The sequence below is a fragment of the Aedes albopictus genome, chromosome 1, assembly GCF_035046485.1.
Source record: "Aedes albopictus strain Foshan chromosome 1, AalbF5, whole genome shotgun sequence".
Taxonomy (NCBI): Eukaryota; Metazoa; Arthropoda; class Insecta; order Diptera; family Culicidae; genus Aedes; species Aedes albopictus.
The window spans coordinates 95348878-95373593 of NC_085136.1; the positions used below are offsets into that span (position 1 = coordinate 95348878).

General features: G+C 40.4%; 1 protein-coding gene across 1 annotated transcript in view; it reads right to left on the bottom strand.

Annotated features, from left to right (window-relative positions):
• Positions 1-24716, bottom strand: part of LOC134288756 (nucleolar protein 58-like) — a 47416-nt gene that overhangs the window by 12001 nt on the left and 10699 nt on the right. Inside the window, exon 4 of the mRNA XM_062854593.1 lies at positions 8859-9146. Within this exon, the coding sequence (XP_062710577.1) occupies positions 8859-9146 (288 nt within the window). The remainder of the gene's footprint in view (positions 1-8858; positions 9147-24716) is intronic.

Here is a 24716-nt window from a genome sequence, read left to right on the forward strand (position 1 = left end):
ATGCGACATAAGTTTGTCCCAACTAGAAAATAATGGGATTAACATCGTACACCACGAGTTTAGAGATTGTTAAGCCTTGCATTGCGATTTTCGAACGGTAACTTCGAGTCGGTAAACACTGCAACTCTGGTGAAGCTCTATCATCAAACAGTTTCGACTTTGGGTTAGTAATAATTGATTATTCACGAGTTGAAAAGTACATAACAAATTCAGTTTTCGTTTTGTCTGCAACAAAAATTTTTGAGATCATATCATTATCTGTCACCAGTAGGGATAAAGACTAATCGTCGCACCTTCTTTGTTGCTTGTTTTGTGCCTCTTTTGTCTGACAATTCTCTTCACTGACTGGAAGACTTTTTCTCTCCTTTCTGGGATAAGGTCTCTCAGGATGATGGTGTGATAATTTTCGGCCTTTTAGAGCAACCCTCAGAATTAAGGAAGAGGCCCTTAAAAAATCCAGGAGGAATTTTACTCAGCAGTATTATAAAGGAATACCTACCAGAATTGTACAGAATCTCTGAATTCTAAGAAAATTCATTTCAGGATTTTGGGGTATTCCCTACCAGGGGTCCGTATCAAGGGTAAAATCCCTTCCAGGATCTAAGAAATTTCTGGATGATCTGGGTTGATTCTTCCAAGGATTCTGGAAAAACCTCACTTAGGATCCTACTCAGAATTCTGAGGAAATTTTTCTCAGCATTCTCAAGAATTCTTCTCAGATTTCTTGGAGAATCATACTCAGCAATCTCAGAGTTGTGGCGAAATTTCTCTTGGAATTCTGGGGGAATATTTCTTAGGATTCTGGGGGAATCCCACACAGGAATTCTGCGTAAGATCCTTCCTAAGATTCTCTGAAAATTCGGCTTTCTGGGGGAATTCCAGTCAGGGTTCTGAGATCCTTCGGATTCTGGGGCTATATTTTTCAAGACTCTAGGGCACTTTCTTTCAGAATTGTTAAATTTTGAAGAATCTCTCACGAGATTGGGGGCAGAATTTTCTAGAGGAATTTGGATTTTGGAGAATCCTTTGCATAGATTTTGTGATTCCTCTTAGGGTTCGAAAGAAATCCTTCTCAGCATTCTATGAGAATCTTAGTAGAATTCTGATTTCTGTATTCTGGAGCAGTTGCTCGCAAGAAATCCCTTTCAGGATTCTGGAAGAATCATTCTTAGTCTTAGTAATCAGGGAAAATCCCTGACAAGATTATGGGAAGATTCTCTTGAGGTTCTGGTGTAATTATTTAAAGTATTCTAGAGGGATTACTCTCAGAGTTCTGGGACAACCCCTTTCAGGAGTTCAGGAGAGCCCTTTCAAAGATTCTGGGGGAATGTCTTTCAGGAATCTGCGGTAATTTTTTCTTTTTATGTGGGGATACCTCTTAGAATTCCAGGGAATCCTACTCAGGATACTGGGGAAGTCAGTCCATTCTAGAAGTTTTCGTAATCCCTTCCAGGGAGAATCCTCATCAGATTTTCGGAAAATAACCCGCTTAGGTTAATAGATATATTTCTCTCAAGAATGGAAGAAACCTTCTTATGATCCCTCTCATGATTCTGAAGAAATCACTCGTAGAATTATGCGGAATACCTTTCGGGATTCTGGCAGAATTATTATCAGCGTTCTAAAAGATTCCACCCAGGATTTTAGGGGAATTCTGGGAGAATACTCAAAGGATTCTGGAGGAATTCTTCTCAGGATTCTGGGGGAATCCTATCTTCCAGAATTATATGAGAGTATAATTCAGAGTTTTCAGGATACTTTTAATTTTCTTGGGGAATTCATCTTAGAATTCCGAAAATCTTTTTTGTGAGAATCTCTCAGTATTCTACATGAAATTTATCTCAATAATGTGAAAGAACCGTGCTTGGAATTCCTCTCAGCATTCTGGAATAATCGTATTCAGGATTCAGGGATAACCCCTATTAGGATTCTGGAACATTTTGGGACACTCCCAAGAGAGAACTTCTCTTAGGATTCTGAGACAATCTATCAGAGGATTCTGGGAGAATTCCTCTCAGAACTCTGAGACAATCCGTCTTATAGATATGGAGTAATCTCTCTCAGGGTTCTAAGAATATCCTCAATGGAAGTCAGAGAGAATTCCTACCAAGCGTAAGAAAGGTGAAATTCCTACAGGAGTTCCTCAGCAATTACTTCAAGAACCTTTCGAAGAATCCAGCAGGAGTTCCTCAGGAATTTTTCCAGGGATTCCTTCAGAAACATTCCCAGGGATTACTTCACGAATTCCACCATGGACTTATCCAGGAATTCCTCCAGAGCTCCTTCTGAAATTCATTCAGGATTTCCTCCAACAACTAATCCAGGGATTTCTTAAGAATTTCCTCAAGGGATTACTCCAGAAATTCCTCCAGGGATTTGTCCAGAGTTTCCTCCAGGAGATTTCTGTGGGTGATTTTTACAAATAATTTTACCGGGTAATTTATCCAGAAGTTTCTCAAGGACTTTCTCCGGGAATAACTGCTAATTCATCTAGGAATTCATCAAGAGACTCCTCCAGAAATTCCTCCACAGTGTCCCCCAGAAATTGTTCCAGGGGGTTCCTCCAAGTATTCCTCCACAAATTCATCCCGGATTTCCTCCAGCAATTGCATCAGGGGTTCTTCCAGGAATTCCTCACAGGGATTCCTCCCGAAATTCTTTCAGGAATTCAATCAGTAATTTCTCAAGGAATTCCTCCAGGAATTCCTCCTGGAATTCTACCACAATTTACGCCAGGATATATTCCATAAATTCCTCCAGCAAATACCTTGGAATTCCTTCAGGAATTATTCTACGAATTCCTCCTGGAATAATTGCAGGAATTCCTCTAGGAATTATTTCGGGAAATACTCCAGGAATTCCTTCAAGAAGTTTTCCAGGAATTCATCCAGGAATTATTTCAGGAACTCCTCCAGAAAAACTGCAGGAGTTCCAACAGGAATTGCTGTAGGAATAACTACAGTAATTTCTCCAGAATCTACAAATTCCTCCAGGAAATACTCCAGAAATTCATCCAGGAATTATTTCAGGAATTACTCTAGAAATTGTTCCGGGAAATTTTCTCGCGTGCATTCCTCCAGAAATTACTTTGAAAATTCCTCCAGGAATAACTCCATGAATTACTCCAGGAAGGAAGGAAATACTCCAGGAAATTCTCCAAAAATTCCTCCAGAAATGAAAATTAAAAAAAAAATAACTTCAAAAATTCCTCCATGATTTCCTCCAGGAATTCATCTGCGAATTCCCGCAGGAAATTCTTGAAAAACAAACTACTACATGAATTCTTCCAGAAAGTACTCCAGGACTTTTTTTCCAGAAATTTCTTCAAGGAATTCCTGGAGAAATTAATAGAGAGATTCTTGAAAGAAGTCTTGGAGATATTTCTGAAGGAATTCATGAAAAGAAATTCTAGAAGGGATTGTGGGAGGAATCCTTGGCGGATGCCTTGGAGAAATTCATGGAGAAATTTTTGAAGGATTTCCTGAAGGAATTCTTGGATGAATTCCTGGGGTGATTCCTGTAGGCATTTCTGGAGGAGTTTCTGAAGAATTTCCTGAAAGAATTTCTGAAGATTGTTTTTGAAAAATCCCTGGAGATATTTCTACAGGAATTTATAAAGGAATCCCTTGCCAAGTTTCTGGGTGGAGTCCCGGAGGAGTTTTTGAAAGAACTGTTAGAGCAGGTCTTGGAGAAATCCTTATTAAAGTTCCTGTCGAAATTCTTGAAAGAATTTCTGGAGAAATTTCTGGACGGATTCTTGGAGGAATTTCTGGAGATTTTTTGGAGGAATTCTTGGTGTAATTTTTTGAGAAATTATTAAAGGAATTCTTGGAAGGAGTCTCGGTGCTGTTCGTGGAGAATTCCCTGAAGGAGTTCTCGGAGGAATCCCTGGAATTGTTCCAAAAGTCTTTTCTTGAGAAATTTCTGAAGGTTTCCTGAAGAATCTTGGAGGTATTCATAAAGGAATTTCTGAAGGATTTTTTGGATGAATTCTTCAAGGAATTTCTTGAAAAAATCACTGGAGGTAGTTCAGGCGAAATTCCTGAAGGGATTCTTGGCAGAAGTCTTAGAGGAACTCCTGGTGAAATTCTTGGGGAAGGGCGTGTAGGATTTTTTGGAGGAATTCTCAGAGGGATACTTGGAAGAATTCTAGGCAGATGTCTTGGAGGAATTCCTGGAAGTATTCTTGGAGAAATTTCTTGAGAATTTTCCGGTGAACTCCTAAAGGCGTTCTTGAAGGAATTCTTGAAGATATTATAGGATGAATTCCAGGATGAATTCCCAGAGGACTTCCTGAATGAATTTCCCAATTAATTTCTGGGGGAATTTCTAGAGGATTTCCTGGTGGAATTCCAAGAAGAATTTATTTAGGAATTCATGAAGGAGTTCCTGGAGTAATTTCGGAAGGATTTTTTGGCGTAATTCCTTAAAAAAAATGTACAAATTTCAGAGGAAATCCTTGAAGGAATTCTCGGACGAGTTCTTAGAGTAATCCAAGGAGTATTTTCTTAAGGAATTTCTGGAGGAATTCTTGAAAAGATTTCTTTCAAAATCCCTGAGGGAATTCCTGGATGAATTCTTCGCGGAGTTCCTGGAGTGATTTCAGAAGATTCTTAGAAAAGTGTCATCACGAATTCCTGGAGGAATTTCAGGAGAAATGCCAGAAAGTTATCTCGGATGATTCCCTGCGGTATCTTTTGGAAGAATTTGTGGGCTTCTTGGCCGTGCGGTTAGCGGTGGCAGTCGTCTAGGCGTATCGTAAGCTTTGGAGTGTGGGTTCGATTCCCATTCCAGTCGGTGGAAACTTTTCGTCAAACGAAAAATTCATCACTGGGCCACTGGATGTTCTGTGTTGTCCGTTGTCTAGTGTAAGTAATGTGTTCAGTCTGTGCAGCCTCTGGCTGAAGATGGTGTGAATTGTCTCTTTCGTCTTTTAATTCCTAGAGGGATTCTTGAAGAACTTCCAAGAGGAATTCTCGGGGGAATTACTGACGATATTATTGGTGGAATTCCTGGAGGAATGCTATGAGGATTTCTTGGCAGAAGTCTTGGAAGAATTCCTGGAGAAATTCTTGGAGGAATATCTAGAGGGATGCTTTGAGAAACTCGTGGCATATTTTTTAGAGAAAAATGTAAAGAAATTCTTGGAGAAATTTTTGGTGGAATTCTTGAAAGAATTCTCGAAAAAAAATCCTACAGGGATTTCTTGGGGGTTCTTGGGGAAACCTCTGGAAGAATTTTCGAGGAATTTCTTGAAAATTCCTGGAGGAATTCTTGAAGGAATTATTAGCAGAAATTCTAGGAGGAATAGCTGGAATGATTCTTTGAGGAATTCTTGGTGAAAGTCTTGAAAGAATTTTTGAAGGATTTTTTGTAAGAGCTGCACCGATGAAGTAAAGAGATACAAGGGAGGTTTTAGGAGCAAATATTGAATGAATTTTTAAAAGATTATTTAATAACCCCCAAAAGAATTTCTGAAGAAAACTCTGGACAAATTTATGAATGAATCACCAGCGAAGTTGTAAACGAAACTCATGGAGAAATTTTCCAAGCAATCACTAAACGAGTTTCTGAACCTACCCGTGCAAGATTTTTTGGAAAAAAAAATCTTTTAGAATTTACAGGAGGAATCCGTAAGGAAATAACTAAAGAATTCCCCAAAGAAAATGTCCATGTAAATCCTTTGATTTTTAAAGGAATTCTTACAGAATTTACCGAAGAAATCCCTGGAGGAATTACTGACGAAATTTTTAAATGGTTATTTGATAATCCTCAAAAGAATTTCAGAAGGAAACTGAGGACAAATTCCTGAAGGAATTTCTGAAGAAACTCATGAAGAAATTTTCAGTATCAATCGTTGGAAAATTTTTGGAAAGAATCCGTGAAGAACTGCCTGGCGGAATGCTTGAACAAAATTTCTGGGATTGTATGGAAAAAAATAGGAATAATATCTAGAAAGTTTTTTGAAAGAAGCCAAAAATGAATTTTTGATGAAATCTCTAGACGACTTCTGAGAAGAAAAAAAATGTTGTAATTTCGACCAGCGCAGAATATTGCGGATTATCCGACGCACAAACCGTCAAACTTAGTAGGACCAAGTCGAAGTGAGTACACTGAGAAAAACGTGACCACGAAAATCTAGAATTAACTATTGACTCTTCCAGAAACAGACCATTTTTTCATATGACATTTTCACGTTATACAAAACCAATCTTGACGAAAAAACAGTAGCAAATCGGTAACTTGAAGTCAAATTATACCAATGTAACATTATTTTATAATACGATAATTAAACTTTTTTAAAACCCTTGAAAAAGATCCCAAACGGATCGAAACGTCGGGAAAGATTTAAACAACTAGTTTTCAATTTCCTCCAAGACTGCTAAGCCATCTCCCAAAGTAATTTCTAAAAGGAATCTGCACTTTTTGTTACAGTTAGGTTGGCATTTCATTGCTTTTTATGATATCCTAACATTTCTTCTCTTAGTTTTGAATTGTATCTCACTTGTATCTCCGATTTCTCTTAAGTATTTCGTGAAATCTGCCATGTGATGTATGTCATCAACATTAACGCCCACTCCATAAGCCAAGCTGCTGTATCTCAGATCTCTATTGACCGCTCTCTATGATATCAATCTTTCCATTCCTTGCATCACATCTACGATCCCTCGAGAACGTCTATCGCTATCGACCCGTGGCAAAAAAAAACACTCCATCCTTCTCAAAAGCATATAATCTCCCTTGTATCAGCTATTTTTCAAACAGATTTCCGTTCCCATCCCAGTGCAGTGCGCCAGAGTCCGCTGGGGATACACACTCACGTTCGTGAGTGAGATATTCATCTTCTTCCGTAGAAAAATCCGGAGCAGAGGGAGCGAAAAATGAAGATTTCTTCCTTCCTGTACCAGTGTACCACCGCCGCCCGGTATAGTGCCGTGGTGTGCCAAGGGAGATTCAGAATGGTCCAGTAGTGCTAGCAGAAGACCTCGACGACCAAAGACGACGACGACGGTCTTTCGGATGATTAAATCAGATAAATTGACTCGTTGTCGGTCGTGACGAAATGTTGATTCTTCTCCGCATCTCCGTTTCGGTCGGAGTGCGGGCCAAAGATTTTTATCCTTGGGCTCACATAATTGAGACAGAGGTTGAAATCAATCACTCGTGTGATGGCTAAATTGAATCAACTTTCTCCGTCCGGGTGTCTTCATGTTCTCGTTCGTTTTGTCTGTGACTAACGCCTGAATTTATTCTCACAATCACATTCCGTGTGTTCATCGTTGTTGCATAATAGTCACATGTTTAGCCCGGGATTCTTGGAGGGCTCTTTTTTTTTGCCCATCTGAGCCGGTAAATAGTGAAGCTCGTTTTAAATTAAATTCTACTCCCGCGTTATGTTGCGCTTTTCTTGTTGTGAGAAAATCCGACTATTTCGCTCCTCTGGAGCGCGCAAACACGTTATCTTCCGGCAAGCAGAAAGGCTGTATGTATAGCTTTGGCTGTGTGCACATCTGTTGCTGAGTAGGCATAACTGCAGCAAGCGAAGGCGAATGCGAAGGGTTGTGAGACCGGTTGGAAGGAGTGTTTCGCGAACGCCTGCTGGATATGCATGCCACGTCACAGCAACAAAGACGCAAATCCTGTTATTATATTGTGTAGTAGAAGATGCAGAGGGATGCTTGGTGGAGACAGCAGACAATGGAATGTAACGAAATGTAGTTTTGAAATTGGCTTCAGGCGAAAAAAAAGAGCGGCAAAATGAATTCCTTAACTGGGATCTGATTTCCGAAGCAAGAGAAGTTGCTGCCACTGTCAATCAGAGCATAATTGTATAGAGTATATACAACAATATGTTTGTATGTTATATGGGTTGCCTTAATTTGTAATTTGGCATATGTTACTATCATAATTTCATTCACGTGTAAATATGGAATGTGCAGTTTTGTGACTTTGCCTTCTTGAATTCCAAGGTAAGTTAAAGAAGATAGGTTATCCAGATCGCCAATGTTGCATGGCGGCCATCTTCGATTTTTTGTTGTTGCAACACAACATTGTCCGTTGTTGGGATGCGATGTTGTGGTGTTGTGGCACTTTTCACGTTGTGATATTGTTGGCGTTGCCGGGTTGCAACACCAAAACAACACCAAACAACACCAAAAAACGCCAAACAACACCAAATGATCAGACAACCTATCTTTTTTAAACAACCTTGCTTGAATTGTTGCCTTGTTGCCTTGTTGCTTCGTTGCCTTGATGCCTTGTTGCCTTGTTGCCTTGCAAGATTGTTGTAAGAAGATAGGTTATCTGAGTTGGTCATTTTATTGGCGAGGGACGCGCGGGGGAGGGTGGTAGGTGAGGTAGGTTGTTGCTGTTGTTTGTTATTGTTGCTTGGTGTTGTTTGTTGTTGTTGGAGTTGTTCGATGTTGTTTAGTGTTGTTTGGTGGTGTTTTCGTGACGTTTGGTGTTGTTTTGGTATTGTTTGGTGTTGTTTGGCGTGTTTTTGGTGTTGTTTGGTGTTGTTTTGGTATTGTTTGGTGTTGTTTGGCGTGTTTTTGGTGTTGTTTGGTGTTGTTTTGGTGTTGCAACCCGGCAACGCCAACAATATCACAACGTGAAAAGTGCCACAACCCCACAACACCGCAACCCAACAACGGGCAACGTTGTGTTGCAACAACAAAAAAATCGAAGATGGCCGCCATGCAACATTGGCGATCTGGATAACCTATCTTCTTACAACAATCTTGGTTGCCTTGTTGCCTTGTTGCCTTGTTGCCTTCCCAACTAACATTTTTGCTGTATAAAAGCTTAAACGGGCTTTCTTCCAAAAGCGTTTGCTCCATAAGCTTTTATGCAGCTACTTTTGTAAGTAGGGTTGTTGCCTTGTTGCCGTGTTGCCTTGTTGCCTTGTTGCCTTGTTGCCTTGTTGCCTTGTTGCCTTGTTGCCTTGTTGCCTTGTTGCCTTGTTGCCTTGTTGCCTTGTTGCCTTGTTGCCTTGTTGCCTTGTTGCCTTGTTGCCTTGTTGCCTTGTTGCCTTGTTGCCTTGTTGCCTTGTTGCCTTGTTGCCTTGTTGCCTTGTTGCCTTGTTGCCTTGTTGCCTTGTTGCCTTCTTGCCTTCTTGCCTTCTTGTCTTCTTGTCTTCTTGCCTTCTTTTTTTGTACATCAATTCATTGCCGGGAGTGAATTAAACAGTGGCGTGAGAGCAGCTATATTCGAGAAATTCCCCATCTGAAGTGAGTTGTTAGACGTTTAGCGTAAGTGCATCTAGATTCCTTCCCGGGAGCGAATTGTTTGATGCAACAACCCAACAACTAGAACTAGATTCGGAAGAATCCATGCCATGAGTTTGTTGTTCGAAGCAAAAAGGGAACAGTGGAGTGAGCGTAGCTAGATTCGGAAGATTCCATGACAATAACATTAGCTTGAATGCGGCTAGATTCAGAAGATTTCTTGCCGGGAGTACGTTGCTCGAGGAAAAGAGTAAATATTGGCATGAACACATCTAGATTCAGAAGATTCCTTGTCGGAGTGAGTTGTTCGAGGTGAAAAGTAAACATTCACGTGAGTGCGGCTTGACTTGGAAATTCTCTTCCCAGGAGTGAATTGTTCGACGCAAAAAGTAAACAGTGACGTGAGCACGTCTAGATTCGAAAGATTGCTTGCCGGTAGCGAGTTCTTCGAAGAAAAAGGTAATTATAAGCGTTAGCACGGTGAAATTTGGAAAATTCTATTGCCTGAGGAAATGTGGCAAGATGTTTAAACTATGCGTTCATGGATAAATCTGCTTGGCATTCCATGGCTTTGGTAGCTGTTTGAACACTGGGCAACGTTTTCTCACAACAAAAGAATCACACCATATTTGTACAAGGATGACAGCGACAGCCTCAAGAATCACATGCTTCCTCCCAAAAATGCACTTGAGCGACCTGTAAAGGTTTGAACTGCTTTGGTAGACTACCACGGCAATCGCATATGCTCAGTGGTATTTTCACAGATGGATAGATTCTTTCAACAACAAAAAAAACACTCAAAGTTCCCCTATCCTTAATTTACCAAATTGTCACTAATCCTACAAAACAATATTTTTTTTACATTTTTAATAGGAATCTTAAGCAAACTGGTAAAAGGGCTCAAGACGCTGGATAGGTGGCCCGAATGTAGATCAGGGAGCAATCCATGAAACAATCTTAAGAAGAGTCCCTGAGAGAATCCTGGAGGCATCCCTGAAAGATCCTCGTGAGAAATTTTGAAAAGAATCTTGAAAGGATTCCAGGGACCAGGAGAAATCATATCGGAAAGATTTCCTCCATGCACCTTGGGGAAAATCCATGAATAATTCCACTGTCAAATCCCTAATGAAATTGCAGGAATTACTGAAAATACATCGGAAGAATCCAAATAAAATCCTCGAAGGAATCTCCAAATAAATCTCCCCGAAGAATGCCAGAATCATTCCTGGAAGACATGAACGATTGAATCCCGGAAAAAATCTATAAATAAATCCTGGAGAGAATGCTTGAAACTCCTTAAAAGAATCTCACGAGAAATCCCTCGTGAAAATCCAAAAAGAATCAATGAAGGAATCCTGGTAGAACGCAGTGAAGGATTTCTGGAAGGAATTCTTGAAGGAATCCTGGATGGAAGCCCGGAAAAAGTCTCTGAAAGAATACCTGAAGGAACCCTTGGAAAAGAAACCAGAAATAATTCCACAAAAAAATCTAAAGCAATCCCGCCTGGAATCCAAAAAAAAAATGTTGGAGTAAATTCTGAAAGAATCTCAAATGGAGTCCCTTTCAATTTCTTAGAGATTCTAAGATTGATACAATCTTAGAAGAATCACTGAAGAAACCCTAGAACAAATCATTGAAAGAATGTCTGAAGGAATCCCAACAGGAATTAGTCTTTGGAGAAATCCCCGAAGGAACCTCAGAAAGAATCCTTGAAGAAATCCCTAAAAACGCCGCGATAGGAGTCTCTGGAGAAATCTCTAATTGAACCGGGATAAATTCATGGAGGAAACCCGAGAAGAATTAATGAAGAAATCACGGGAGATATTTCTGAATGAATCCCTGAATGAATCTTAAGAGGAATCTTCAAAGAATGCAACATCGGGAAAAATCCATGAAAGAATCTCGGAAGTGAAGCCGGGATGAATCATTGAAGAAATCCCGGGAGCGGTCTTTGATGCATTCCAAAATATATCTATGAACGAATCCCGGAATAATTCCCTTCAGAAATCCCGTGAAGATACCTGGGAGAAATTCCTAACGGAACTCCAGAATGTATTCCTGGAGGAATTCTTGATAGAGCGCTGGAGGAATTCCTGAAATAATACTAGGGGATATTCCTGAAGACAACTCAGGAAGGATCCATGAAGGAATCCTGGAAAGAGTACTGAAAGGAATCGCGGAAAAAATCCCAAAAGGAATCCAGAAAAAAAAATGGCGGAAGAAATCCATTGAGAATTTAAGAATCAATGAAGAAATCGCAAGTGGAGTGCAAGAGTCTCTGAAGTAATTCAGAAAAGATTCCCCGATAGAATCCCTGAAGGAATCCTTTAGGGAAACCCGGGAGGAATTTCTAAAGAAATCATGTGAGAAATCAATGGATTGCTCCTGGAAAAATCCATGAAAAATTCCCAAAAGTATGATACAATCTAGGATTCAATGAATCTCTCTAAGAATGAATACCTGAATGAATGCAGGAATAAATCCCAGAAGAAACCCCTGAAGGAGTCCTCGGAAGAAATCTCAGAAAGCATCCCGAGGGAAAACCCAGGAGGAATCCCGAAGGAATTCCTGATGGAATCTCAGTCATAGTTCGCAAAAGAATCCGCAAGAAATCCTGGGAGAAACCTTTGAAGAAATCACCGGAGAAATCAATGAAGGAATCCCGGGAAGAATTCGTGATGGAATGCCGCAAAATATCTTTGAAGGAATCCCGGGAGGAAACAAAGAGAGAATCCCATTCTCTATAGTGTTTCAGTAAAAAGTTAGACGCCGGCACCACCTTTACTAATAGTATTACAAAAGATCTAATACAGTCTAGACTCCTACTACACGGATTCCTTCTACACGGTCACCTATTACACGGATTCCTACTACACGGCAGATCGTATTGTAGGAATACCAGAGCTTATGAGATTTGGCCTAATTGGGGATGCGGGCGAATATCTCAAGCTTATTCCAAGATAGCGCCATACTTTCTTGGGCAAAGTTGTAGTACTAGGATAGCTCTGTCATACAACGGCAACAAACATCCAATAAGTTGGTAATTCGACCGATAGAGGCGCTATGCAGAAGCAATTGCGAGCTTGCAAGGTACACTCTCCAGTAGAAGCCCTCGTAAGTTATCGTATGCGGTATCTCAAGATCTAATTTATTTAGAATAATACTGTTTTAGCAAAGCTGTTCAGAAGGTTCAAAGCAATCAGGTGATCTACCAATTAGTTGATCATTTTACCACAAGGAAACGTTCTTTGAGAAATCAAAAGCAATCTAGCTATGCGCAAATAACCGCTACCTAATGGTGAATTCACAAACTTATTGGTGCATAGCCAAACCGGCTAACTTTTAATTTCCTGAAGAACTTTGCCGAAGACGACACTTTTCTATCTGCTTTGGATCCCGAGATATAGCAGTTCAAAAATTCACTTGACAACTAGCACCATCTAGCGGTGAAATCATCAACTAATTGGTGAATCACCCGATTGTTCCAAACCTTCTGAATAACTTTTCCGAAAACAGCATTATTCCAAATAAATTAGATCTTGAAATATCGCATGTGATAACTTACGAGTGTTTCTACTGGAGAGTGTACCTCGCAATTACTTTTGCATAGCGACTCTAACGGCCAAATCACCAACTAATTGGGTGTTAGTTGCCGTTGCATGATACATAGATCTATTCAAGTACTATAACTTTAAACGTTAAAAAACACAGTAGGCAAAACAAAGTTTGCCGGGCACAGCTAGTTTACTCCAAAAGCTAAACTTCACAGGCGTGAGAAATTGTCAAATTGGAGTGGAATTTGCGAAAAAGTTACTCTTCCTCTTGGTGAGATTCGAACTCACGACTCCTACTCACTAGACAGGCGCTTCCCGAGCAAAGTCCAACAACAAAATTACAGCAAATCGAAAACATGATTTGTATTCAGCAACAAATTGATATCACATTTTGATATCATTTTATCTTTACTTAATTTGATTTCAAATTTTGCTTTCGGTTTGCTGTTATTTTAAATTAATGGAAATATTTGGTGTTACAATAGTTTTTAAATCTTTTAGTAAACTATTTAAAGTAATTCTAGGGATATATTATTAGTGCAATTGTATTATTGCATTCATGATTTTATATCAGCCGAAAAAACTCTACATTAAACGATTTCCCATTTTTCTTGCGCTGATAACAAAAACAGTTATCAATTTGCTATCATCGATAGCAGGAATTGTTTTCAATTTGCTGTCACAGGAACATTTTTCTGCTCTCATTTTTGATGTTTTAACCGTTAAAACGACCAAAACGACAACAACCTGAGTTATCAAAATTTGCAATATCACAACATCAAAATTAGTTTTCAATTTGCTATCAGACTTTGCTCGGGTTTACCACTACATCACGAAGAGACTCAAAGATGCAATGATTAACCTGAATTCAAGTTCAAATTGAAATTCTGAGGTTATCTTAATACCACAGACCGCACTTCTTTCGGATGAATTGAAGCGTAGTGTGGATGGGCATTAGAAGGTTAGGTGTATGGAGATGAGTGGATCTATGGTATTGTAGAAGCAGTGAAATCTGCAATAGCAATAGGATGTTTTCATCTTTGGAAATCCGCCTACGATTTGCACAAGTATTCATGCTTTGCTATATGCTCGACTTTGCTAGTTGCTAAGAGAGAATTATAGAAATCTTAGGGGAGCGGAATTTCAAGTGCGATTTAAGGGAAGACAGGTTGTTATTAGGAGGACTGAAGGAAACAGGTCAACGGTAGCTCCAAGGGGGTACAAGAGAGTTTTTCGATATGGGGAAGGTGGGTTGCAATTTGAAAGTTTCCCAAAATAAATAAGATTTACCAGATTGGTTTCAGATGTGCTTCTAATGCCGAACTCGGCGATGAGATGATGAGAAGCAATAGTGCTTTCAGTAAAAATGTAAGGGTAATTCTGCTCAAATTCCGTTCGAATCAAGGTCAAATACATCCAGAATTCACTCCAGATCCAATCGAAATTTAATCCACGAATTATTGCAATTATAATTCCTAGCTATAAAAATTTAAACTCGGAAGCAAACAATAAACACCCATCTGTTTCTTACAGCTTAATTTTCAGCATGCATTGCCCGAAATTCAACCACCCCAAATATTTTCCTCCGGATGTACACTCGTAACGAGGTATAAATTTCAAACTCAAAAGGTACAATTTAACCTTAAAACATTAATTACTACGTTATTGCGCTCCGACGCCCCGATGCGATGCATTGGACCCATAGCTACACTGCACTACACAGACTGGAAACGTCCGTCCTCGGTGGAAAGCTGTTAGCCGAAAACTGTCGGTACCGTCGGTACCTAGTACTGTGGAGGTTGGGTGCACCGGTTTGCATAAACCAAACAAATATACACTACTCGGTCGAGCAGCGTTGGTGAAGCAGTACCATCCCTGGATCTAACCTACCCTGGTGTTAGATGCAATTTAGAATCAAACGCTTTGGAGCTACTACTTGGAATGGAACCTGTACGGTAGATAAGTGTGTGCAGCTGCATTAGCATTACCCATCCAATGAGACACAGTAGTGAAACAGTAGCGTCAAACGTGGCACCACCCAGCTTTCGTTTGTTTTGCAAATGTTGGCATTCAGCTGGCTTCTCCTGGATCCTGGTCCAGCGGAATCTCCTCCACTGGACTGTATGGAGTGCATCCATAACACACCTGCATTACTAGGACGATGACGACCAGAACCAGCACCAACAGCCAGTTGTGTGTCTTCTTTGCGGAAATAACACGCATTTACCTCTGGCCACCGTGCGTCTGTCGGCTCTTCCCTAGGGGTTTTCCATCCCCAGTTGTCGGTGGAGCAGTTGCCACGTTCAGGATCAGCAGTCGGTGTGTGTTTGAACATAATGTTGCATTAAATAAGTAGAAATCTGCTCCCGGCCCGTGTTGGAAGGCGGATGGGTGGTTTCGGAAAGGTGCGTTCTACTGTAGTTAGAGGTCCAGGCACTAGGCAGACACAGTACGACGATGATGATTTCGTTTGCCCAAACCAAAATGGAACATTACAGGTCTATTTCCTCTGCCATGCTGGTTGTTGATAGAGGCAGTGATGGTCGAAAATGTCGAGATAATTGGTGTTCATTCAATCCACCCATTTATAAACCGTTACGTCTCTCTCTCTTCTTGGCGTAACGTCCTCATTGGGACAAAGCCTGCTTCTCAGCTTAGTGTTCTATGAGCACTTCCACAGTTATTAACTGAGAGCTTCCTCTGCCAATGACCATTTTGCATGCGTATATCGTGTGGCAGGCACGAAGATACTCTATGGCCAAGGAAGTCAAGGAAATTTCCTTTACAAAAAGATCCTGGACCGACCGGGAATCGAACCCGTCACTCTCAGCATGGTCATGCTGAATACCCGTGCGTTTACCGCCTCGGCTATATGGGCCCTTACATCACAGTTATAATAAAACTGCATCAACAATTTATCGCCAAAACACTTGATTCGTGGCTGCAGCCTTCTATCCTCGGCCGTATCCCACATTCGTCATATCGTTCTGCACCTGGTCCTCCTATCTTGCACGGTGCCCTCCAGGTCTTGCTATGCCAACCGGATCTCTTGGAAACATGGCATTCTCACAACATGTTCTGCTTATCGTATCTTTACAGCTTTTGCCACCTTCCAGATGCTAGGTTCTTTGTCGCCACACACCGTTCTCCTGCACCGGACGCTTGAACACTTCGGGTGCTTGTTAGCATCTAAGTTAAAATACACAAAAATAAAAACTAAAAAAAAAAAACTTCGGGTGCTTGCCTGTCCTCCTCCAGTCCAGGCGTCCGTATAGAATCGCCGGTCTCATCAGCGTTTTCTATATAGTACATTTGGTGCGAGAGTGAACGCAAGTTCTTGTGGAGCCCGTATTAGGCCCGATGTCCAATGATGATGCACCTTCGTATTGCACAGCTAACGTTGTTGTCTGCCGATGATAAGGATCCGAGGTCTTTCGTAACACTGCTGCGACCTGTCGTTCGCCTTTTCGTCCATGATTTTCCATAGCTCTGTGCCGTACGCTGTCTTGCAGTCGGTGCTCAGTACATTGCTGGATTTGCCGCACGGTGAAGATCTGGTCCAATGTCGAGCGGCCGTCGATGAAGTCAGCTTGATAACTTCCCACAAACTAATTCACTTTATTTTATAAGACGGAATATGATCTGGAACTTTTTAAATGAAATTCAAAATTGTATTCGTTCAGAAATTTTTAGTCTCACACTCCAACTTGTCACCTTTTTTCCATTGTTCTATGCGGCGGATACTGCTGTATGTCGCCTTTAGAAACGAAGGTGAATATTTCCAATCTGCTGACGATGTGACCCACAACTGGTGTGATGGACCTCGCGTAGATGCCGATCATGGTATAGGTCAGAGACGGCCCAGAATAACTACATGCGTGAAAATTGTGGCTGAATGCTACCTTACAAACAGTAGCTGCGTTGGTAACTGACGTTTCGGAAAACGATCTACTGAACCGCTTCTACAATCCCAACCGTCCAGCTGAAGAGGTGATCGCCGACGAGATCACGATGCCGAGCCACCGATGGAGTAATCGAACTTTTCCTGCAGACACGAACATTGTCAGTTGCCCAGAATCCTAACATTTCAAAGAGAGAGATTCCAGAAGAGATCGTTGACTGGATTCGGAAGCTTCCAAGAACAAGAAAAGGAGGGAGCAAAAACCCCAACCAAGACTATCCCAGTGGCAGTGACGAAGCTGAAGTAAACCGAAGAACGAGTTTCCAAAAAGCAACGCACACAAAATGAGAAAAAAATAGGGCTGCGAATAACATTCCGAAGAAAGCCTAGAGCTACCACAAACGAAGAATCCGGAGACACATGAAGTAGCGGAAGTAGTGGAATGTTTCAGGTAGTCACAGTTAAGATATTCCCCGTTAAAGAGAAGCAGTTCTGACTAACGCAGCAGGAGAATTCAAGCTTGAATCACCAGAACATCCCGCAATTCATTGAGTGTGAGAAACGCGTGAGCTGAACAATACGGACGATTGGCTGATCTTGGGCTAATGAAATTACATGGGTCAGATTTACCTGAAATCGCACACTTGTATTGCCGCGATTACAAATGTACCACGGGTTGATACAACCACATGAGAAAATTCAGGGCAGCATGACTTATTAGGATCCCAAAATGGTCGCCACAATGGCCGACTTCGTAAACAAAACCAGTGCAGCTGATCTTCCTATTTATGGGCGTAGCCAGAGGGGGGCTGGAGGGGGAGGTGTTGTGCCCCCCCGCCAACAGATTTTTTTTTTAATTTGCACCAACTCAAAGATTATCAACAATCCAGAATTCCAGAACAAATATCTCAGGAAAAAAATCTCTTCTAATAATTAAGGTTATTATTCATAATTATATAACTTTTTTCATTCGAAAATGACAAGAAATTTCACTTAGGATTCCATCAGGAACTCCTCCTTGTATTCTCTAAGAAACTCCTCCGGGAATTTATTTAGTACTTCCTCCACGAACTGTTTAGATTCCTCTAGAAATTGCTTCCGGGATTACTTCTTGAGTATCTTAAGGAATTCCTCTAGGGATTTCTTCAAGAACTTCTACAGGGATTCCTCGACGAACTCTTCTAAGGATACCTTCAGAATTTCTCTAAGAATTCTATCTGCGATTTTTTCGGGAATTACACGTGGTATTCCCCTTCGAATTTTTTAGGAGATTCCTCCAAAAATTTCATCAGGAATTCATCCAAAAATTCTTCCCGGAATTCCTCTGGAAGTTCCTGCAGGGATTTCTCTAAAAATTCTCAAGGAATTCCTTCCGACATTCCGCCAGAAACTCCTCTAGGAACTAGAGATTTCTCCAAGAGTTCCTCTGGTGTTTCCCCCAGAAATCCCTACACTCCTACAGGCATTCCTCTAGGGTATCTTCTAGGCATTCCTCCGAGAATTCCTACAGGCATTTTTTTAGGAATTCCTCCAAGAATTCCTCCAGGGATTCTTCCTTGGATTCTTGCAGAGATTTCTCCATAAATTCTTCAGCAATTCCTGCAGATATTCCTCCAGATATTCCTCCAGGAATTGCTTCAGGGACTCCTTCAGGAATTGCTGCAGGAATTCCCCAGGAACACTTTCAGGAATTCTTCAAGGGATTCCTCCAAGGATTTTTCCAGATATTCCTGCAGGAATTTCTGCAAAGATTTCTCCAGGAATTAATTCAGGGATTTCTCCAAGAATTGCTCCAAGGACTCCTCCAAAATTTATCCAGGAATTTCTCCAGGGTCTCCAGGAATCTCTCCAGAAATAAACCTGGGAATTTCTACAGGGATATCTGAAAGAATTTCACCAGCAATCAAACTGGGAATTCCTTCATAAATTCTGTCAGCAATTCACCCAGGAATTTCTTCAAGAATTTTTTCATGGATTCCTTCAGAAATTCGTCCAATATTTTCTCTAGGAATACTTTCTGAATTTTTTCTAGGGATTCTTCCAGGAATTCCACCAGGGTTTCCGCTAAGAATTCCTCCAGGAACTTCTGCAGTGTTTTTCCAGGGTTTTCTCCACGATTTTTTCCAGGGATTCTTTCACTAATTACTTCGAAGTTTTTTCTAGGGATTCCTCCAGAAATTCCTCTAGAAATTTCTCCAGGAATTCTCAAGGGATTTCTTCAGAAATTTCTCCCAGAGGTACTCTAGAGAATCCTCCAGAAAACTCATCCACTAATTGTTTGAAGGATTTCTCTAGAGATTCCTCCAGCAATTCCTTCAGGAATTCTTCCAGCAATTCCTCCAGGTATTCCTCCAGGATTTCATTCAGCCAATTCTCCAGGAACTCCTCCATGAATTTCTCCGGAAATTGATCCAGGAATTGCTTCTGGACAACCCTCAGAAATTTGTCCATCAACTTCTCCAGGAATCTGTCTAGGAAATACTCTAGAAATTTCTTCAGAAATGCATCCAGGATTTTTTTCGGGAATGCCTTCAGGATTTTTTCAGAGATTTCTCCTGAAATATTTCCGAAGCTTCCTTCAGGAATTGCTCCAGGGATTCCGCCAGGAATTTCTCCACGAGGCATTTTCCTAGGGATTCCTCAAGGAAATCCTTCAGAGATTCCTTCTGGAAATCCTCAAGAAATTTCTCCTGGAAATCCTCCAGAAATTCTTCGAAGGATTCTTCCACGAAATCCTCTAGGACTTTCTGCAGAAATTGTTTCGAGAAACTCTCCAGGTATATCTTCAGGATTTTTTAGGGATTCCTCCAGACAGTCCTCCAGGAATTCTTCCAAAGATTCCTCCAGGAATTGCTTCAGGGATTTCTCCACAATTTCCCAGGGGTTCCTTCAGGAATTCCTTCGAGGATTTCTCCAGAAATATAGAAATAATATAAAAATAAATCTCTCAGAATTCCCCTACAGATTCCTCCAGACATTCATCCAGTAATTCTTTCAAGAATTTCCCTAGAGATTCTTCCAGGAATTTCTCTAGGAACTCCTTCAGGAATTACCCCAGGAATTTCTTCAAGAATTCCACCAGGAATTTTGCTGGAATTGCTCCTAGACATCTTCCAGAAATTATGTCAGCAATTTCTCCAATAATTTCTCCAGGAAATCCTCTAGGGATTTCCTCAGAGATTTGATTTATCCATGTATTCCTCCATGAATTCCTCCAGATATTTCTCCAGGGATTGCTTCAGGAATTGCTTCAGGGATTCGTCCAGAGATTTCTCCACGATTTTTTCCAGGGGTTTTACCAGAGATTCCTCCAGGAAATCCTTCGAATATTTCTCCACGAAATCCTCCAGTAATTTCTCCAAGGATTCTTCCAGGAAATTCTCCTGGAACTACTCAAGGGATTTTTTTCCAGAAATTTCTCCCAGAATTCCTCTGGAGATTTCACCCAAGGATTGCTGCAAGAATTTATCCAAAAATTTCTCCAGGAATTTCAGCTGGGTCTCATCCACGAATTGCTCCAGGGATTACACCAGAAATTTGTTCAGAAGTTCCTCCAGGCATTCCTCCAGGATTCCCTCTAGAGATTCTTCCAGGAATTGCTTCAGGGATTCTTCCAGGAATTCCTTCAGGATTTTCTCTAAGAATTCCTCCAAGGATTTCTTCAAAAATTTCTCCGAGATTTCCTCAAGAGTTCTAGGGATTTCTTCTTGATTTTTACTCCAAGCTTCTTTCTGCACTTCGAAGATACGAAAAATTCGACGAGGATTCCCAACGCTTCGTTGCCATCCACACCGATGCGTGTGTACTGGTGGAAACTTTTCTGCTATCCTACCCAACCACCGGTAACAGGTACAACTCAACGCCACAACTGTCAAGATACTTCACTACCAAGCGTACACCACGCCGGCGTATCAAGCGATTTCGGAGTCGATCGCCGTGTACAACGATGGAACAGCCCAGACGCGATGGAGTGGCCAAGCACGTCATCGCCGGTAGAGCTACTACCATTGCCATTCCCACCGGAAGAGATGAAGACGAGTCTAATTCTCACCAAATCAATGCAGTCCGAGGAGGTTCCTTTTGACGATACAAATAAAATGTCCGTATCGTGGAAGAATTGGAGAAGCTTCAAAACCAAGTACGTGGAAACGAGCCCATCCAACCGAGTTTCGTACATGTGAAGCAGTATGGAGTACCAAAGATTATATTCCCGGCTTTTGTTTCGAAGCCATCCACATCAGCGTTACGACTCTTACGTTTTTATAGGATTTTCATACAGAAAGCATTACGGAGGGGAGGGAGAGGGTAAAAATGACGATTTTAGCGTTAAGTAATAAATGGATGCTGGGACGATGCCTACAGGCTAGTCATTAGGTTGTCCCAAAATTACACATAGTTAAAAAGCTTGGGGGCTCACCCTGCGAATGATAGCTAAGGGTGTTAGAAACAAACTTTTGTATGACGGCAACTTTCAGAAATGACGTTTAGAGGTCGCCCCGGCGAAATTTTTGAAAAATGACCATTTTTCGTAATAAATTTCAAACAAAAATTTTCACCGTACAAAAAATATCAATACCCACCATTTTTATATTTTTTGCAGGTTGATATAGATCTAAACTACTTGGAAAAAATAATTAACGACATGTTTTGCAGGTAACTTTTTGATACTGAATTTTTGAATTTACTATAAATTGTCATTTTTTGATATACTTTGCATTTTACCCTTCATAAAAAGTAACTCATCCTAATGCTAATTTAATACGACTTCCATAAAAAGATAGGAAATTTTATGAGAAAAAACTTTGCCGTTTTAGAGTTATTCACGATTTCCTTTTTGGTGAAATTTCAATTATTAGGTATATTTTTAAAATTGTTAAATAAAAACTGCCCAAAAACACATACAAAGTAAAAAACCACATAAGCTCAATAAGTTTTGTCTTCAATGTCTTAAGAAATTATGGTGACATTATTTATTGAATGTTTGCTTCCGTTGACATATCCATTTTCTTTGATTTAGAAAGACACCTACTAGCTAGTAACTTTATCATTAGGTACCATTTTGAGATGCCTCAGTAGGCCATGACATTTTTAACAGTTATGAACTGACAATGGTTTATACGAGCATAATACACAATCAAATGCACGGCACATTTTCTATAACATTTAGAAGGTGATACATTCCGCAAAACAAGCCGTTTTTGTTTTTCAATGATGTTGTTCAAATCGTTCAAAGGCATGAATAAAACGATTTAATAGTCCCTATCAATTTGATCAACATATAGGACTATAAAAAATGACGTCACATGTTTACGTCCAAAACTTTTGTTTACCTATAATGGCCTGCCTTGTCTTATTGTATGCCGTGTATGTGTTATGGTAATCAAATTGTTCTACACTGAAAATATTTCACACGTTCGAGCCACATGTTTCAAACATGGATTCGCACCACTTGGGAAACATCTGAATTTAACGTGTCAAACCAATCATAGATTCACTTTTCGAAATCATGTGTAAAACACGTTAGTTTGGCATTATTAATGTAAAATTTCTTAGAATATCAGTACCAGGAACCCAGTCGCGGGTTCCTGTTCACCCAAAAATAAAGTATGTTAAGGCATACTTACCACGGGCGAGTTTGATGATGTACATTAAGTTATAGGCGAACCATTTCCATTATCGATACATAAACACACTGTTAAACACGGTCAAATCATGTGTAAAAGACAGTGGTTTAGAACCTAAACTATTCAACATCTGATTCAAAAGAATTCCACGTTAATATAGCTATCTGTTTTAAACGATAAATTAACGTGAAAAAGAACATGAATGAGGCGTGTCGATTATTTTCAGTGTAACCTTGGAAAACATTAGGTTAGCTCGCTAGTTCATCTCATCCCACCCGTTTCAATTTGCATCGGTGTATCTTATGCCGTTTTTCTTTATTAACCTGGGTTCGAACTGGATTGGCGGAAAATGTGTAAACAAACAACGTCAAACAAACTTTAGTACAAGCGAAACCGAAATCGGGTTGGGGTTGAAACTGTGATCTCATCCAGTTCCAACCCAGGTTGGAACTGGATCAAAAAGAAAAACGGCATTATTTTCGGTGTTGATAAGATAGCTCAAGTAAGTAAATGTCAAAAAAGACATTCTCTGCTTTTTAGAATGTCTTGAATTGGAACTTATTATTTAAAAATTGGTATTCTTACGAAAGGGTTTGTAACCGCTATTTGAATTTTGGATGGATCGGAGGATTCACCTTTTTTTCGCTTTGTCACTGTTTCCTGGGCTGTTTCACTGGTCCAAGACTAATACGTCTTCGTGCGGAGAAATAATTGAGAAAATCGTCAGGAAAGCAAAATAATCGCGAAAGTTTGGCTCAACATTTAGTGAAGCATATCGTTAAAAAATCAATAGGCAGTACAAAGCTCTCGAAAAGCTAGAAATCTATGCTAGTTCATATCTGTATGAAGGGGTTGAAAAACAAAATAAAAAAATCAATTAATGATGTCACCATAATTCCTTAACACAATCAAGACAAAAACTTGTTGAACTTACGTGATTTTTCACTTTGTATGTGTTTTTGGGAAGATCTTATGTGACATTTTTAGAAAAATACCCAAAAATTCAAATTTCAACAAAAAGTAAATCTTGATTAACTCTAAAATGGATAGAAAAAACGCCATGCTGTCTTCGGCAAAGTTTTTCCTCATAAAATTTCCTATCTTTTTATGGAAATGGTATTAAATTAGCATTAGGTTGAGATACTTTTTATGAGGGGAAAATGCATGTATTTAAAAAAATGGAAAATTTTAGTAAATTCAAAAATTCAGTATCAAAAAGTTACCCGAAAAACATGTCGTTAATTTTTTTTTCCCAAGAAGTTTGGATCTATATCAAGTTGTAAAAAATATAAAAATTCTGGATATTGCCAATTTTTGTACGATACAAAATATTTATATGAAATTTATTGCGAAAAATGGCCATTTTTCAAAAATCTCGCCGGGCGACCTCTAAACGTCATTTCTGAAAGTTTCCGTCATACAAAAGTTTGTTTCTTACACCCTCAGCTATCATTTTTGCAGGGTGAGCCTCAAGCTTTTCGACCATGTGCAATTTTGGGACACCCTACTTAGTCATGCACAACACGAGGCTCGATGGCATCTAAGGATCGTTCGCCTGAGATGCTGCTGAGGATTGTGAAAGTACTATTCCTGCATCACAATAGGCGACCATGGGCTCCTGTTTCAGCCAGGTCATCCCAATTCCAAATGAGGAACTCATCGCAATAGCGAAATCACTTAGGATGAATAAGGCATCGGGTCCAGATTGTATTCTGAAACCTAGCTATTCAGAGGTGCCTGGACCGAGGCGAATTTCCGAAGAAGTGGAAAAGATAAAGAGGGGGTCTGTTGCAGAAACCTGTGGCTGTGACCCTACGACGTACAAATAATCTGTCTGCTGAGAAGTTGTTGAAGCGGGTTAACCTATCATGATTACGGTCTTTACCATGGGGACCGGCCTACCAGCTTGGTTTCCGGAAGGAACGATCGACGGTGGACGCTATAAGGTCGGTGACCTTTGAGGAATAGGCCATTAGAGTGATTGTCCCGTTACACGTAAAAATGCGTTGAACAGCGTTGGCCTCCACAGCCCAGCCAACACAAATTCCTATACGATGTTGCATAGCATGCTAATGCGTAGGCCCCATGCTTACATGCTTATCTTGGTTGGTTCTGAGTAACTCTACGGCTCTAGCGAATACAATTAGGGGTACATTCACTTTCCACAATAATTATCTTTGGACATAGCGTGAGATATGCATATTCTTAAGTAACAATACTTACATCCCTCACTGTTTCGAAATTTTTCGAAAGCCACCGCACATTGAGGTGTTTATTTCGGACTCGAACAGCTAGCTGGCTGCTGGTGCTGTGCTGCCGAGTTGACCACCTCAGACGATTGACTGCACCCGCCAGACCAGTCCGTATCCCAGTCCGCCCAGGAGCGGCGTGTGGAGATGCTAAATTGAAT